The sequence below is a fragment of the Rhinolophus sinicus genome, linkage group LG02 (genome assembly GCF_036562045.2).
Source record: "Rhinolophus sinicus isolate RSC01 linkage group LG02, ASM3656204v1, whole genome shotgun sequence".
Taxonomy (NCBI): Eukaryota; Metazoa; Chordata; class Mammalia; order Chiroptera; family Rhinolophidae; genus Rhinolophus; species Rhinolophus sinicus.
This window is the reverse complement of record NC_133752.1, coordinates 195,903,913-195,919,388: the sequence shown is the minus strand read 5'-3', so window position 1 is coordinate 195,919,388 and position 15,476 is coordinate 195,903,913. Positions and strand designations below refer to the sequence as shown.

Sequence of the window (15,476 nt, the reverse complement as noted above, 5' to 3'; positions counted from 1 at the left end):
GGTGTGACTCCCCTATCTATGGCTCTGTGGGTGTTCCTTTTTGGCCTCACCATGTCCTGTGTTCTGGTGCGGGGGGCGGGACCAGAGGCCCTGCATGGCACCCTGCATGACAGCCCCGCTGGGAGCTGTGGGTGTCCTGAAGGGAGAGCCCTGGGTGAAGCCCTTACCTACAGACGGGTCACCTCCACTCATTTGTTCAGGAGGCTCAGGCAGGGGTCTCCTGGAAGAAAAAGGCCTGGGAATTTGGGCCCCGTGGAGGTTCAAGCATCAGCTCCTTGTAAGCTGAATAGCACAAAAGAACAGCTGGGGCAAGTCTCCCTGAGGGTGAACTTACTGTTGGGGCAGAGGGAGAGGGAAGGGAGACAGCTCTCTGGATTGTCCGCTGGTTTACTGCAGGCAATAGGATAGTTTTCTGGGACCCCATCCTGTATCTTCCCCCCATATCATGGGGACGCCTGGGGAAAGATGGCTGTAGTGTGCGAGAGCACAGAGTGCTGAACCACCAGGTGCCCCAGCACCCCTTCACTACTGGTGTGAACTCCAGACACGTCAGAGCTCATCTACACTGGAGGCAGCTGGAGGGCAGGCTCTGCAGCAGCTGCATCTCACCCGCAGTGCCTGCAATGCCGCAGCACCACCAGAGGTGGCGGCACCTCCAGAGGTGGCGGCAAGGTGGCGGCAGCTACAGAGGGCTCCTGCCCGGCTCCCCCTGGCCAGGAGCAGCCACAGGACTGCCTCAAGTCCAGGCACCACCGCGGCCCACAGGTGGGGAGCCAAGGCCCAGACAGGTTACTGTAGGCACGCGGGACATCCTGGTGCAGGCAGGGGGACTGTTTGGGGTGGGGGCAGGTGACACGTGGGCAGCCTGAGGACAGGAGCGGCTCATGAAGAGGCTGACCCCATTGTGGCATGCCCCCCGCTGCCCCTTCTGCCCTCTGCACAACCTTTGGGGAGGTCTCCCCCAGCCCCATGGCGTTGGTTATGACCCTTAAATGCAGGTCTCCAGAGAAGCCCCCCCCTCAACTGGACACCTCCCCTGCATAGCCCAAGGGCACCTCCAGCTCACGAGTCCCAAACAGAACACAACGTCCCTCCTCAAACCTGTTCTTGCCACTCTGTGCTCTGCCTCCATGACCGGCAGCCAACGTCCAGTATCACCCTTGGCTGTCCCTGACCCTCACCCCCACATCCGCTCTCCATCAATCCTACTTCCTAAACCTGTCACTGCCACCATTGCCACCTCCTAGTCCAAGCCAGGCCCATGGGAGGTGTTCAGTGAATGTTTTTGGAGTGGATGGATGGTAGATGGATGGTGGATGGTGGATGGTGGATGGGTGGGTGAGTGGACGGGTGGATTAATGGATCAATGGATGGATGAAAATGGCAGAGCTTCTGCAGTTTAGGGAGCTTTGAACCTTATACCTGCCAGTGCTTTCCTTGGGCAACACCTGGACCCCTAGTTTGACCAGAGTTAGGTTGAACATATTTCTCCAGGAAGAGCCCAGAGCTAAGGCCATCTGGAGGCACTTGGCTCAGGGGAATCAGGCAGTCAGGTATTTGAACACGATAGACAGGGCACAGAAAGGCCCCCAGGCGAGCCACCTCTGAGGTCCCCACCGCCAGTCGCTGACACATGGAAGGTCTTCGGCCCCAGAACTCTGTCCAGGACTCAGGAATCCACCGGGATGACGCTGCTGCTCCCCCACGTGCCCTACACGACACCCAGAGACATACCCAGGAAGAAGCACCACGCAGACTTCTTTCTTTTTACAAAGACTTTATTGTCTGACATGCTTGACAAAAAAAATTACAGCCACAATCAAGTTATGCCAAAATGATTGAGGAGCACGCCATCATCTTTCATACCTCAAGGACTTTTAATGAATTTTTTCTTAAAGTAACAGCTGCCTTCATAACTTTTCTTTTCCACATAAAAATACACCATATTCTGAAGATACCTTAGGAAAAAAATTTTTTAAGTTTCTAGATCTTGGTCCCCATAGAAATTCAGTAGAGGCGACAGAAAGAGCCTTGTGTTTTCCCCACCCCACATGTGCACACACGTCATGCGTCTGGGGCATCTCCAGAGACCTTGTAAACATCCCCGGCTACCAGGAACCACATAGGCCAAAGGAGGTTCCTGACACCCTGCGCCCCTCAGAGCAAAGCTGGCCTCAGCCATTGCGGTGCTGCTGCCAGGCTCCCTGGATGGTGCCCCCTTCACCCCACAGGGAGCCCTGCTCGAGTAGGAAAGAATCACAGTCTTCAGGACGCTGGGAGAACAGGATCCCTCAGGTCTCCAGGGACTCTATGGGAAATGAACCAGGCAGTTTCTGAACAGGACCCTTAAGTAAAAGAGCCTTGGACCATGCATTGTCTTATAGGGCACAGAGCTTTGGGTGGTGGTTAAAGCAGGGGCTGTGAAGCCAGAGGCCAAGGTTCAAATCCTGCCTCTGCCCCTTTTGAGCTGTGCACCCTCGGGCAAGTTACCTCACCTCTCTGGTCTTAATCTCTTCACCTCTACAATGGGGCCAACAGTACCCAGACCTTGCAGGACTGGCTGAGAATGAAACGAGACTGCATCTGCCAAGGACCCACTAAATGCTGGTTCCCAGGGCTGGGACGAAGGTGAGGCAAGTCGGGCCCTCCTCTCAGGAGCACCATCTAAGGGAGGCACCCCAAAACTCAGTAATGATGGTAAATGATACTATTTCAATGTAATGTTTTTAAAAATCAAAACTGATGCAGAAAATCCATGATGAACAAAGTACCAAACTTTTAAATAAAGACAGAATCTGGCCATGCACATGCCCAGTCTGCCTCACTCTCATCAGGCCCCCCTGGTTCCCTCTCCCTCAGAGATTCAGCCCAACCCCCCACCCCCACCAAGTCCTGATTTAAAAAAGAAAACAAAGTCCCCCAATGTGAAGCTGCCAGAGCCCAGGGCCCACTGTCACGGTGCCACCTCCCGTTAACGGGCCGGCTGGTGCTGAGGCAGAGGCGCTGAGGCAGAGGCGCTGAGGCTTTCCTCGGCTGTGGGCACGCCAGGTAGCATCCGAATGGCATGAGAGAAATCACACAGAGGGATGGAACCCCCATTCAAGGACAGTAATGAGAAACACGGATCCACTTCATTAAATTAAGAGGTGTGTGTGTGTGTGTGTGTGTGTTGCACGTCCGCATGGACGTGGCCTTGACCTTTGGACCCTCCAGGCTGTTGAGTTCTGCAGAGCAGTGCAGCCCCCACGGGACCAGGGATCATGCATGACTCAGGAACCTCCAGCCCGTCCTGGGCACTCAAATGGCTCGTTCTGTAGAACCAACCCCCCAAATCATCCAGACTCCATGTGAGTGCCTGGGATGCTCAGGCCATTGTTCAGGTCAGCAAAGGTGCTCACAGGAAGAAAACACGGGACAACACGAAGCAGCATCGTGCTGGCCTGGCCAGGTGCAGTCCGAATTCCTGAGATGTCCCCGAACACTGCCTCGGAGGGCCTCCGCCGCGAAGCAGGCCTGCCCCCTCTCCAGCCTGGGGGAGAGGAAAGGCTCGTGCTCAACTGTAAAACCTCCCACCCACCCCCAACCCTGGGGCTGGCAGCCACATAGACCCTCGGTTAGAGGGAGATTTTGTGCAAGGACTTCCAAACATCTGTCCCAGAGCAGTGGCTTGTCAAACCCACAAGGGTGTTCAACTGAGAAGGATGAAGAGTCAGTCATTTCCCAAGCAGGGTGGGGCCACGGGCTCGTTAGGTCCTTTAACGAGGTACACATGGAATGTACACGCAGAAAATAGTAATGAGCACAAAACCCCTGACAGGGACCCACAGGGTCCCGATGCCAGGTGACAGAGGCTGAAAAGTCAGGGGTGATTTGCTTCATTCCAAGACCTCAACTCATCTGCTGGGCTGGTCCCCACAGCCACACATTGTCTGCATGGAAGGAAAGGTAGTTGGGGGTCCGTGCTCTCGGCCAGGCATAGGTAGCTGCTGTGGGAGGGCAGGGCTGGGACGGCAGGGACAGTCAGGAGTTCCGGGGTGTGGGAAGGTCAATGACTATGGGCGGATTCACGGGCTGGTAGTTCACGGTACACACAGACGCATTCACATAGGTGGTCGTCCCATCCGCCATGACACCATACCCTGGAAAGGAAGCGCACACCTTAGGGCTGAAGGGGTAGGACCGGGACCCGGAGCAGCAAGGGTGGCCTGCAGGGGTGGCAGTCAGAGGCCACTCAGCCACGCTGGACTGAGTATGTCTGGGGCGAGCTCCTGAAACTCAACTCAGGCTGTTCATCCATAAACAGAGAGGACAATGACAGGTGCTCCTCCCACGCCTGCTGTGAGGATCAAATGACACACTAATCCACATGAAATGTTCAGGCCAGTGCCTGGAAAGCACAGGGAGATGCCATCGTTGACACCATCACCGTCACCATCACCATCACCATCATTGTCAGGTACCTTCTTCTCAGCCTCTGCCCCCGTCACCCCTCCTCCCACCACGTCTGCTTGTTACAGTCCTCCCCACCCTTCCACTCAGGTCACCTCCAACCCCAAGGGAGACTTCCCTCCCCTGTGCAGGTTACTAGGTCTTTGGAGCCCCTGTTTTGCCTGTACAATCGCGCAGGGGTGTGGTTTGGATCATATGCAACCTGGATCTGATGGCACTGCGTGCCCATAGTAGGTCTGCAGTAAGTGACGGGCATATGAGTTGTCCGTCTGTCCCATGACCTCTCAGGTTCTGCCTTTGATTGTCCGTCTGCTGCCCAGAAGTCTGAGCTCCGTGGGCCAGGAGAGGTCTGACCACTCCTGACAACACCCGGCAGAGGCCCTCACGGAAAGCTCCGAGGCTTGTTTGCGTCTGGGCTGGAAATAGAGCTGATGTGGACGAGGCATATGTGAGCCCAGGGGCCCTGGCCCAAAGCAGATGGAGGTGGAGGAAGGTGGGGGGAAACCCATCGGTTCCCATGCCCCATGGGAGCCCGTGTGCTTCCTGGCAGGTGGGACGAGACAGGGAGGCCTTTGCCACAGGGGTTAAGGCTTCCAAAGGAGCAAAAGGAAGGGTCTTCCTAACTGTGAAATCAGGCTCTGGTGAGGAAGCCTGACATCTACTGTGGAAGCCCCACCTGCAGTCACAGGCCGGGGCGTGGGCTGTGGGCCGTCAGCACTGGAGCTGACGCCACCTGTCACCATCACAGCCACCCTGCCTACCGTCCCTCGAGGCAAAGTGGACACTTCCCTACTGCTTACCCCAATGATGCGGACACTGCAAGACATCCCAGCCCCCCAGGACAGAAGCCAGAATGCCGAGTCTGTATGTGTGTGTGGTCCAGGTGGGGGAGAGGTGCCACTAGAGCCTCTCAGGCAGGCAGGCAGCCCTCGCATTTACTAAGCACCTGCTGTACGAGAATGTATGCTGGGCCACAGGGTGCGAGCAACAAGACAGGGCCACCAGCCTGAGCAACGGGCAGTGTGCCTACCCAATCTCATGCATCCTCCATACCATGTGCAAATGTCCCCCCCTCCGAAAAGCCCCCTGCCTATCTCCTGAAGACCTCCCAGCTGGAGGTGCGGCAGTGTTGCAGGGCTCCAAGGACGTAAGACTGAACCCTGAATCTTACCTGATTTTGCATTCATCCTCCTATAATTGTGCATTTCAGCAATAGCTAATAGCCAATGGACGGACGAGGCATTTACAAAGCATACATTAGAAGCAGGCTTATCGCCCTGGCTGAGAGACCAGGGAGGAGTGGCTGGGTGAAGGGAGGCGAGAGGCCCCTGGGAAGGGCCAGCGAGGGAGGAGCCTCCGCATGCCCGGCCCCCCCAGCCCCCCCCCGCCCCCCAGCCCCGCCCACTAACCTTCGTGGATGTGGCCAAAGACGTGCAGCCGTGGCTGGACGCGCCTCTGCACCGTGTTGAGCAGCTCCACGCAGCCCACCCGCTGCATCTTCTTGGGGACCCAGTCCAGGAAGCCTGCGCGGGGCGACAACAGGAGGGCAGTGACCCCGGCCCCAACCCCACAGACCCCAGGCAGCAGCTTTTGCAGCCTCAGAGGCACAGGGGCACGTAGCATGCCCTAACCTCCAGGATGCTCCCCCCAACCCTGCCTTGGCTCAGCCGTTAGGGAGGGAAGGCTGGCTCTGCTGTGTGCCACCTGGGGCCGTGCAGCCTCACCCTCCTCCCCTCAGGCCACACAGACACACATGCTTACAAGAACCCAGAATGGGCCAGGCACGTGGGGCGGGGGGTGCTCCATAACTGTGAGCCCCCAGACACCATGCTCGGAGTGGCCTCAAGGATGGCCTCCACCCATTGCAGAGATAAGCAAACCGAGGCCTGACAGGGACAGGTGAGGCCCAAGGACACCCCAGTGGCTGGCAGCAGAGCAGAACCCAGGAGCAAGGCTTCCATGTCGGAAACTTTCTAAACAAAACAAACACAAAATCATGACAGTGAACTTGCTCCAGGGCAGTGCCGCCCGCATGGCCGGGCCTGGGTCCGCTCACACGGCCAGCTGCCCACTGGCAGCTGCTTGCTATGCTCACGTGGCGACACAGATGAACAGTGACTGATCGATCACCACAGACGGGCAGCTAGGTTCCTCTCGGGCCCTCTCTGTTTGGGTGGGTGCCAACAGGTTTCTGCAGGTGCTAGAAGGGGCGGGGGGCCCCTCGACTTGAAGAATTAGGCAGGCTGCAAACACACGCTGACCTCGACATGAGCGAGAGACAGATAGGGAGAGGTCTGATAAGAAAAGCCCTGTGTGCAGTTACAGGCCAGGATGTGGGACATGGGCAGTCGGGACGGGAGCTGCCATCACCTGTCACCAGAGACAGACAGAGAGAGACCAAGGCAAAGAGAAGGAGGAGGAGGCAAGAGAAGAGAGGCAGAAGTGGGCGGGGAGTAGGCTTGGGACAGACACCTGGGTTCACGCCCCAGGATCTGCTACCTACTGGCTGTGTGACCTTGGACAAGTCATTTAACTTCTCTGTGCTTCCGTTTCAGAAGCTAGGCTGGGCACACAGACATCCCCAAAACAAGAGCTGTATTTGTCTGTGAAGTAGGTGTGTGGGGCGGGGATCCGTCCAGAGAGCAAGACCCCCAAACACACTGTTTGGAGGGATGGACTGAGGGATAGAAAGGAGGAAGGGAGGGAGGGAAGAAAAAACCTGCCCCACCCAGAGCCTCACTAGGAGCAACCGGTGACACTGAATATTGAAAGAAGTCACCTCAGTGTTCAGTGGGCTTCAGGTGGGGGTAACAGAGCTGGTTACAATCTGCTAAGTGTCGCCCCTAAACCCTGTCAGCGCCCTGGGACTCGGGGCTCCTGCATTTAAATAGATGGTGCCCAGGGGCACTCGTTGGGCACCTGGCACACAGTAGGTGTTCAGAGCAGCTTCTTCCTGCACAGATGTTTGAGCGAATGACTCTCCAGCTGTGCTGGGCTGTTCTGGGCCCCCGTGCACAGTGGCTCCCTCCTGATGACAGAAGGACAGTGGACTGGAAGGAGCAAGACTCGGGGCTGGGGGACCAGTGAGGAGGCCACAGAGGTCATCAGAGAAACAGAAGACACCGGCCTAGAGCAAGGTGGGGACAGCTGTGGTGGAGAGAAGAGGAAGAAGCTGGGACACAGTTTGGAGGTAGATTGGAAGGGACACGTTGAAGGGCAGGAAGTGGGGCGTGAGAAAAGGGGGCAGCAGCACGCCCAGCCCTGCCTTATGTGCTCCCCAAGCTCCAGTTGGTCATGTGTATAAAAAGGGCAGCTGATTCTGGCCTCCCCACGTGGCTGTGAGGAATCCGCAAGGTAGCAAGTCAAGGTCGCAGCTCGGGAACTAAGGAGCCCACAGGGCAACTTATCCCAGATGCCCCAGCAAGCGGGACTCAGAACAGGGCCCGTCGGGAGCTCCCTCGCACCCGCCCGCACTGCGTCCTCCCTTGGAGAGGGCAGGCAGGGCTGGGCGCTGACCCTTACCCAGCGGGGGCCCGTGGGTTATCAGGATGTCGACGCCTTCGGGAATGAGGTTCCACTTCTCGAGCAGCGCTTGGCCTCGCGGGAGGTTAAAGCCCCAGCCATAGAACCAGGGCTGCCTGCGGGAGAAGAGCAGGCAGTTCAGAGAGGGCTGGCGAGAGTACGGGGCAAGCACAGGAAGGGGAAGCAAGCCGAACACCAAACAGCCATCAGGACCGGCTGGATGCCTAGGAAGTCTGGTCAAGGTAGTGGTGGGGTCCGCCTGGACGTGGCCGGAATGCTGGGCCGTGCGGTGTTCTCTTCTCCTTTTCCTGTTGCTTAACTGCAGTCTGTTTCCCTGTGACGAACAAGTATTACTTATGTAATAAAAAAATGTTTAAAAGTTTAAAAAATCAGCTTTTGCCAATGATCTTTCTTGCTCCAAGCTTTTCTGAGGAAATCCAGAGAACATTCTGACCTGCCCACACCGTGGGAGAATGCTCCTGCGTCCTCCGTCCCACAGCTGAGTGGGTTCCAGGGAAAGGATGCTCATTCCTGCTTCCACCTAACACCCCCAGCCAGGGTTCCAGGTAGGGCCGAGCCCGTCCCCAGCTCTAAGGGGAGGGCAGGATGGACCCAAGCCAATTAACGGAATCCCACCTGTTGCCCAACAGGACCTAGACCCATAGATGCGAGTCATTCCCCTCAGTTAATTCAATGGTGAACATGTGGCCTAGATCATTCCAATTGGAGGGTGTCCCAGACATTTCATTCACTGATGAGAGAAGAGGACGCTATCATTCCTGTGCATAAACCAGTGAGCTGCTTGCCCTGGGAGCTGTCAGCAGCGTTTCAGCTGTCCCAAAGAGAGATGGCTGGAGCACACATCCCAAGGGAGCCAGCTGGATCAAATTGCACCGGACACACACCGCACCGCTGAATTTCTCAGTTCTATGGGCCAATAAAAAGCCATCTGAATTGGGTTTTCATTTGCAACAAAAGTATCCTAAGGGTCATCCCTTAGGCTTAAGTCATTATAAGATTCCAAACTGCCACCTTCAGAGGAAGGCTCATTAATGATGGGTGAGGGGAAGGTGGGAGCAGTGTGATACCTCAAAACTCCACCCGAGTGAACACAGCCCTTTAGCATCACCACCATAACCATGATCCCCATCACTATCACCATCATCCCCATCACCATCACCACCATCACCACCATCCCCACCATCACCATCACCACCATCACCACCATCTCCATCATCCCCATCACTATCACCATCATCACCACCAACACCACCATCACCACCATCATTATTATGGACCCCTCTTAAATCCATCCATGGAGCCTGGATGAAAAAACTTTGGCCTAAGGCAAAGTTTTTTCAAACTGCATCTTGATGGGTCACAGCAGCATTTTAAAAAATAAGAGGAAAGGAAAGACTAGGAAACAGAGTACATTGTAAGGGCTACTTCAGTTAAATATATTTAAATATACACCCAAATCCACGTGTACTGAGTCACAATGTCAAATGCTTTTCCCGCCATGGTTCCTGGTCAGAAACAGCTGACAATCCTGCTCGAGAGGCACCCAGGCTGCTCCCGCTGTGCTACCCTGAGAACAGGACTCTGACATTTCCAAAGCCCGTGGTCCTTGGGCACATAAAGCCTCCTCTAGCCGAGCCAGGCAGTCACTGCAGGGCCTGGCGCTGCTCATACAGCCAAGCCCAGAGGTCCGCCCTCCAGCCTCCAGCCCCGAGAGCCTGCAGGAAAGAAGCAACGCATTTCTGGTACTGCCTTCCAAACATAGGATCCATTTTTCAAAATCTAATCAAATATTTACAAGACAGGACAAAGCTTCATCAGTATGGAGAGAAGGGATCTGTTAGTCCCGTGAGCCACAGCAAGGAGTGGCTTTTTGAAAGAGACACTCAGAAATATCAGAGGCCCCGGATCCACCCACAGTCAAACCCTTGCCTCTTCCACCTTCCCCTTGCCCAGCACTAATGAACCTTCCTCTGGGGGTGACCGTTCCCCCGTAGATGCACCTGCCTGGATCTTGGAAATACACACCTCGAATCCCGAAAAGCTGGAATCAATCCTGTCCCCAGAGATGCCACGAGAGGTTGCCCCACTTCCCAATATCACACAGCAGGTCAGAGGCAGAGCGAGGTGGAGAAGCAGGATTCAGAACTGCAGTTATTGTACCTCCTGCCCCCCTCCCGTCCCCCCTCATCCCATCGTCTTTGAGGCTGTCGGAGCTACCAGCCTTGTCCACAGCATGTGGGGTCAGGGGAGTGGGGCAGCTCTGGGAATGTTAGGTCTGGGCAAGGCAGTTGCCTGGTTCCCTCTAATGGGTGGAAAGGGCACTGAGTTGACATCAGCAGTCCTGGTTCTGCCCCCAAGCTGGTCACTTCACCTCTCCCAGCCTGGGTCCAACGGGATAATGACGCCTATGCCCCCAGAGCTTTCCCCATGAGGGCAGGGAGGGTCCTTCTTGCTGGATGCTGTACCCCACTGCCTGACACAAGGGAAGAAGGGGAGGAGGGAGGGGAGGAGGGAGGGAGGAAGGTTAGGAGGATTAAATTGTACCACCACTGTGAAAACACCTTCCTAATACCCAGGAGCTCTGTCAACGGGAAAAGGAGGTGTCCTGGCTTTCATTAGACTTGCGGGGAGCAGGAAGGGTCAAGTCATGCATGGGAATGTCCAGAGGAGACGTTTCCCAGGATGGCTGCTGGCTGGGGAGCACCCTCCTTAAGCTAGGGGCCTTTTCAAGGGCGGCCACAAGCAAGCAGCCAGCCGGAGGGTGGGGACCAGGGCAGCAGGAGGACGGACTCTTCAGGGTGACCTCATGAGGCCAGGAAAGGACACTGCTGTAGGAAGGGGCCACAAAGGGGTGGCATCCATCCTTCCTCCAGGCGACATGGGCATTCTTCATTGATCATTCGACCCTCTTCCAGGAAGGTCCTTTGGGGCCAGAGGTGACGTGCAAGGCTGACTGGGGTTGGAGGCAGGGGCTCACAGGGCTGTCATCCAAGCAGCAGGACCCGGCCAGCCCACCTTGGGGCAGCCGTGGTCTGAGTGAGACCCCCAAATGCCCACCCGAGATGCAGTGTGGGGGCTGCAGCAGCCACGGTCCCAGTCTCCAACACAACCTGGTGCCCGGACCCAGCCTCACCACTGAGGGTCCAGAGCCCGATGTCATCCCCACGACCCGGCCACATCACAGACCCCCGGGGGGCCCAATGAATCAGAATTCCGCCTGAGCGATGGAGGCGGCTTTATGTCCTGAATTTCTGTCTTTCTGTTCTAAAGTAACCATTGGAATAATTTTCTTACAGAATGATAGTTGCCATGACAACCAGAGCAAATTTTCCTTTTCTGAAACAGATGTCTCATTTAGTTGAAAATTAGAATGTGAACAAACCCATGGGAAAAATTAATTCAAACTTTAACAGAGCGCTGAATACAATGTAATCTCTCAGAGGTTAACCCCTTAACAGCTTTTTTGTGCGCTCATGGTAACCTTGGAATCCTGTCTAATTAAGCCCGCTTAGCCAATATAAATGACCTCCGCGTGGCCAATCATTAAACGGTTTCCCCCTGAAGCGTGAATTCTAGGTTCCCTAACGGCAGACGGGAGGGGGCGGTACTTGTCTATAGAAAATGGCTGAGGCAGAGCGCAGCCAGCTCTGGTTTTGTCTCCCCAGGTGGGGAGCACAGCCCCTGGCAGGGGCGTGTACCAAGTGTCTTTCAATTAGCCTGGGATACAGCCACCGCATTTCCTAGGGACACTGGGGTGTGGGGACAGAGCAAGCCCAGGATGCCCCTGGCCCAGGTGGGCCAATGGTATACCCTGGCCCAGGTCCAATGACCGGAGAGGCTTGTGGGGGGCTCTCTTGACAGGACACCAAGGGACACTTGCACAGGCATAGTCCAAAGGCTCTTCACAAGCCATGAGCCTTCACACTCCCCCCGCCCCGCCCCGCCCCCGGGGAGGCAGTTGCCATCATGGCCCCATTTTACATATGCAGAAACTGAGGTACAGAGAGGTACAGAGACTCACTTGCCCCGGGCTACTTGGTGACCAAGCGACATAGCCATGGCTCAAACCCAGACAACACTTCCCAGAGCCTGTGCTCTCGGCTTCCATTCCACAACCATGAAAATAAGTGCAGGGGTATTGACTCATCCTCCTCAGGAAACTCCACTGTACCAGCTACTGTCACCTTGGCTCAGTTAATCCTCAGAGCTGTAGGGAGACCCCCATTTAAGAGATGAGGAAATGGTGACACAGAGAAATCAAGCAATGTGTCTGAGAACACACAGGAAGCAAGGGGGGAGCTGCACCAGAGTTCCTGGCTCCTGTATCCTGTGCCCAATGGGCGGCTGACGCAAAGAGGACCCTGCTGGGGTTGCCCAGCCACAGGCTCCCCCTCTTCAGTGGCAACTGCCTGCCTCTGAGTGTCCCCTGCCAGCCTCCTCAAGCCAGCCCCTGGGCCTTCCAGGTCTCCTCTGAGCCTGGCTGGGCAGGGAGGAAGCAGCCTGGGATTCTGGCTCCTCCCTGCCTCTCCTCTGTTGCCCATGTGATGTCTTTACTCCAAAGCCTTCCATGGCTCCCTGCTGCCATGTCCCAGCCCACCTTTTGGACCATCCAGCTCAGATTTCCTGCTGAGTTCACACTCCTCCCCCATCTGATATGATAATGCACCTTCTGTTTCCTGAATACAGCCAGCCTTTCCCCACCTCCAGGGTTTTGCTCGTGGTGTTCCAGACGCCTGAAATGCCCTTCCTAGCCTCCCCACAGAGTCCATAACTGGTATTTGTTAAGGTTTGGTTCAAGGGTCACCTCTTCCAGGAAGCCTCCCCTGATCACTTCCATCTCCCAAGCACAGGTGACCCTCTCCATTCTGGGTGCCCTGATGCTCACTCCTTCAGGGCAGACCCAGGTCAAATCCCTCCTGCCCAACAGACAGAGCCTAGGCGGGCTTCAGGGAGGGTTTGTTCAAGGTGTGAGTAAGTGGATGGATGGATGGATGGATGGATGGATGGATGGATGGATGGATGGATGGATGGATGATAGAATGCACTGACAAGTGCTCTACCTGGCAGGCAAGCAGGTGGGAACTAAGCATTAACCCTCGCCTCTCTGTACCCTTCCCAGAGTCCCTGGCAGTCACGAAGCCCAAAGACCTACAGCAAGAACAAGAATAATATGAGAACTCTTGCCATCTGCTGAGAAGCCATTCTCACCCTCCCATCATCACCTGTCCAGGTGGAATCATGTGCCCATTCCATAGGTGAGGCCTCAGAGGCGAAGGCAGACCCTGGATGCTCACACCCTCTGATGCGTCCCAACTCATCTCCTCTGGAGAACCTTCCCTGTGTCCCCAGGGTGGGAGCAAGGGGGAAGCTGAGTGTGGGGAGCTCTGCTGCCTGCCTGGCAGCTGCCCTCAGCCCCGTGAAAGTCCTTTGGGGGAAGAAGGGAATGGCCTGTTGCAATGGACTTGCTGTGGGCCAGGTGTTCTCTCACTTCTGGGTGAAAGCTGCAGTTTGAGTGGGGTGGGGCCTGTCCTCCAACAGCCTCCCTGAGCTCTCAGGCCAGGTCCGCTCCCCCTCCCCACCCCAGCCAAACACTCATCCTGATCCCTAACTTGTTTGTTCTTCCAGCCCTGGCAGCTCTGCTCCCACAAAGGCCAGGTTTCCTGAGTCACTTCCGGGGAACCAGCCACAGCCTCTGCCAATACTGAGAGCCTCCCAGGTGAGGACGACTCCTGTCACTGACCCTCAATGCCTCCTGGGACACTCACGCATCCCAGGGAGGCTATGCTCCCATTCTGCAGCAGGAGAAACTGAGTCTCCCAGGAGCATTCAGCCTGACTCCTCACCCTAAAGGTGGTCCCCTGACTCCTGGGGACGTCCCACAGGTGGAACCTCCACCCCACTTGCCCAACTCAGATGGAGGTTTGCATTGCCTTCTCTCTGCATTTCTCTGACTGGGGGGCTGAGAGGGAGGTTGGGGGAGCTGCCTCCACAGCAGGGGTGCCAGCTCCACCCACCCGTAGGGGCTCATGGCTGCCAGAGAGGGGGCAGGGCCACACAGAGCCGGCAATGCGTCCCCCAGGACTGTCAATCACACACCTTGCCAGGGCACACAGCACTTAAGGCAAGTCAGCAGCAAGATAAGTGGAACCGAAGAATGGGCCCCTTTGTCATTCCTAATTAATTTCCCCCCACCTTTCCGACTGCAGAATCATTCATCTTTTGTTTCGCGGGGACTGCGGAGGAGAAGGCAGAAGATCCGTCTCAAACATTAATCTCATGTGGGATAGTGTGCACATGTGTGCAGGGGCCTCTGTAAAGAAAACAACAACAATGTGAAATCAAGGCAGACAAGGGCAGGAAAGGGGCCAAAGAGAAATCATCTGTGTGCACGTGTGCGTATGTGTGTGCGAGGAGGGGGTGTGTGCAGGAGACGGTGTATGAGAAAGTGTACAAGTGTATGTGGCAGAAAAAATGTGTGTGTGAGTATGTGAGTACGTGTGGTGTCTGTGTGGTATGTGTGTGGTGTGGGAGTGTGTTGTGTATGTGTGTATGTGTGTGTGTGTATGTATGTGTGCACTTGTGTGCACGTGTGTATGTGTGTAGTGTGTGCACGTGTGTGTAGCTGTATGTTGCGTGTGTTGAAGCAGCAGAGGAGGGGGTTAGAGACGGAGGAGTTTCTTCCCTCCATCAGAATTCACCGCCTGCCTGTCACGTGAGGCTGACAAGTGTGAGGTTCCAGTGGAAGGGACGTGGGCAGCAGCGGGACATTGGCAGTGGACACTGTGGGGTCTGTCGGGGTCCCTCCTAACCTGTCTCATGCCAGCTAGACCAGCCAGTTTCCCAGGGGGAGTTTACGGTCGGTCCTAGCGCTGGCTTCACGGCTCCCCTTGAGCAGACAGCTTTCCTGACCTGATCTGGCTTCCTGACAGGCCACCTGTGGTGCCAGACCAATGGCGCTGTGTGGCCCACTCATCTCTCCCTTGCATGGTCCTGGGAGGCAAGAAGCTGAATTCTGTTTTCCAGATGCAAGACCCGGGGTCACGGAAACCACGTCACTAACAGGCCAGGAATCTAGGGCCCCGAAGGCCATCCCCGCTTGGGTTCCTCAGCCCAGCAGGGGCTGCCAGAGGGACGGTGCCAGGGGCAAGCCGGGAAGAAGTGATGATGCCCACTGGACTGGTGGAGGCTGGCTGCTCCCCGACCTGACCGAGTCCACCCACCAGGCTAGAACCCAGTGCTGTCTCTGCCCAGGGCAGGGATCTTGGGCCAGTCGCTTGACCCGCGCAAGCCTCACTTTCCCCCACTGTAAATGGGAATTAAAAGAGCCCTGCTTGCCTCATTGCTAGGCAGATTAAATGGGAAAATTCCGTGGCAGCTCACGGGGAGTTTGCTGACTGCAGGGCCTCCGTACTGAACGGGAGGGAGAGGCTGCCTCTCCCGCCTGAACACGTGCAAAGGCCACAGCCTCCTGCTAAACCTCCAAG

The 15,476-nt window shown here is 56.2% G+C and overlaps 1 protein-coding gene across 6 annotated transcripts in view; it reads right to left on the bottom strand.

Annotated features, from left to right (window-relative positions):
- Window positions 1-1,760: 1,760 nt before the first annotated feature.
- The window catches only part of MPPED1 (metallophosphoesterase domain containing 1), a 70,457-nt gene continuing 56,741 nt past the window's right edge, over window positions 1,761-15,476 (bottom strand). For all 6 annotated transcript variants that reach the window (XM_074326510.1, XM_074326511.1, XM_074326512.1 and 3 more), the window contains 3 exons: window positions 7,972-8,087; window positions 5,859-5,972; window positions 1,761-4,139 (listed from right to left, as the gene is read on the bottom strand). In XM_074326510.1, the coding sequence (XP_074182611.1) occupies window positions 4,021-4,139; window positions 5,859-5,972; window positions 7,972-8,087 (349 nt within the window). In that variant the 3' untranslated portion in view covers window positions 1,761-4,020. The remainder of the gene's footprint in view (window positions 4,140-5,858; window positions 5,973-7,971; window positions 8,088-15,476) is intronic.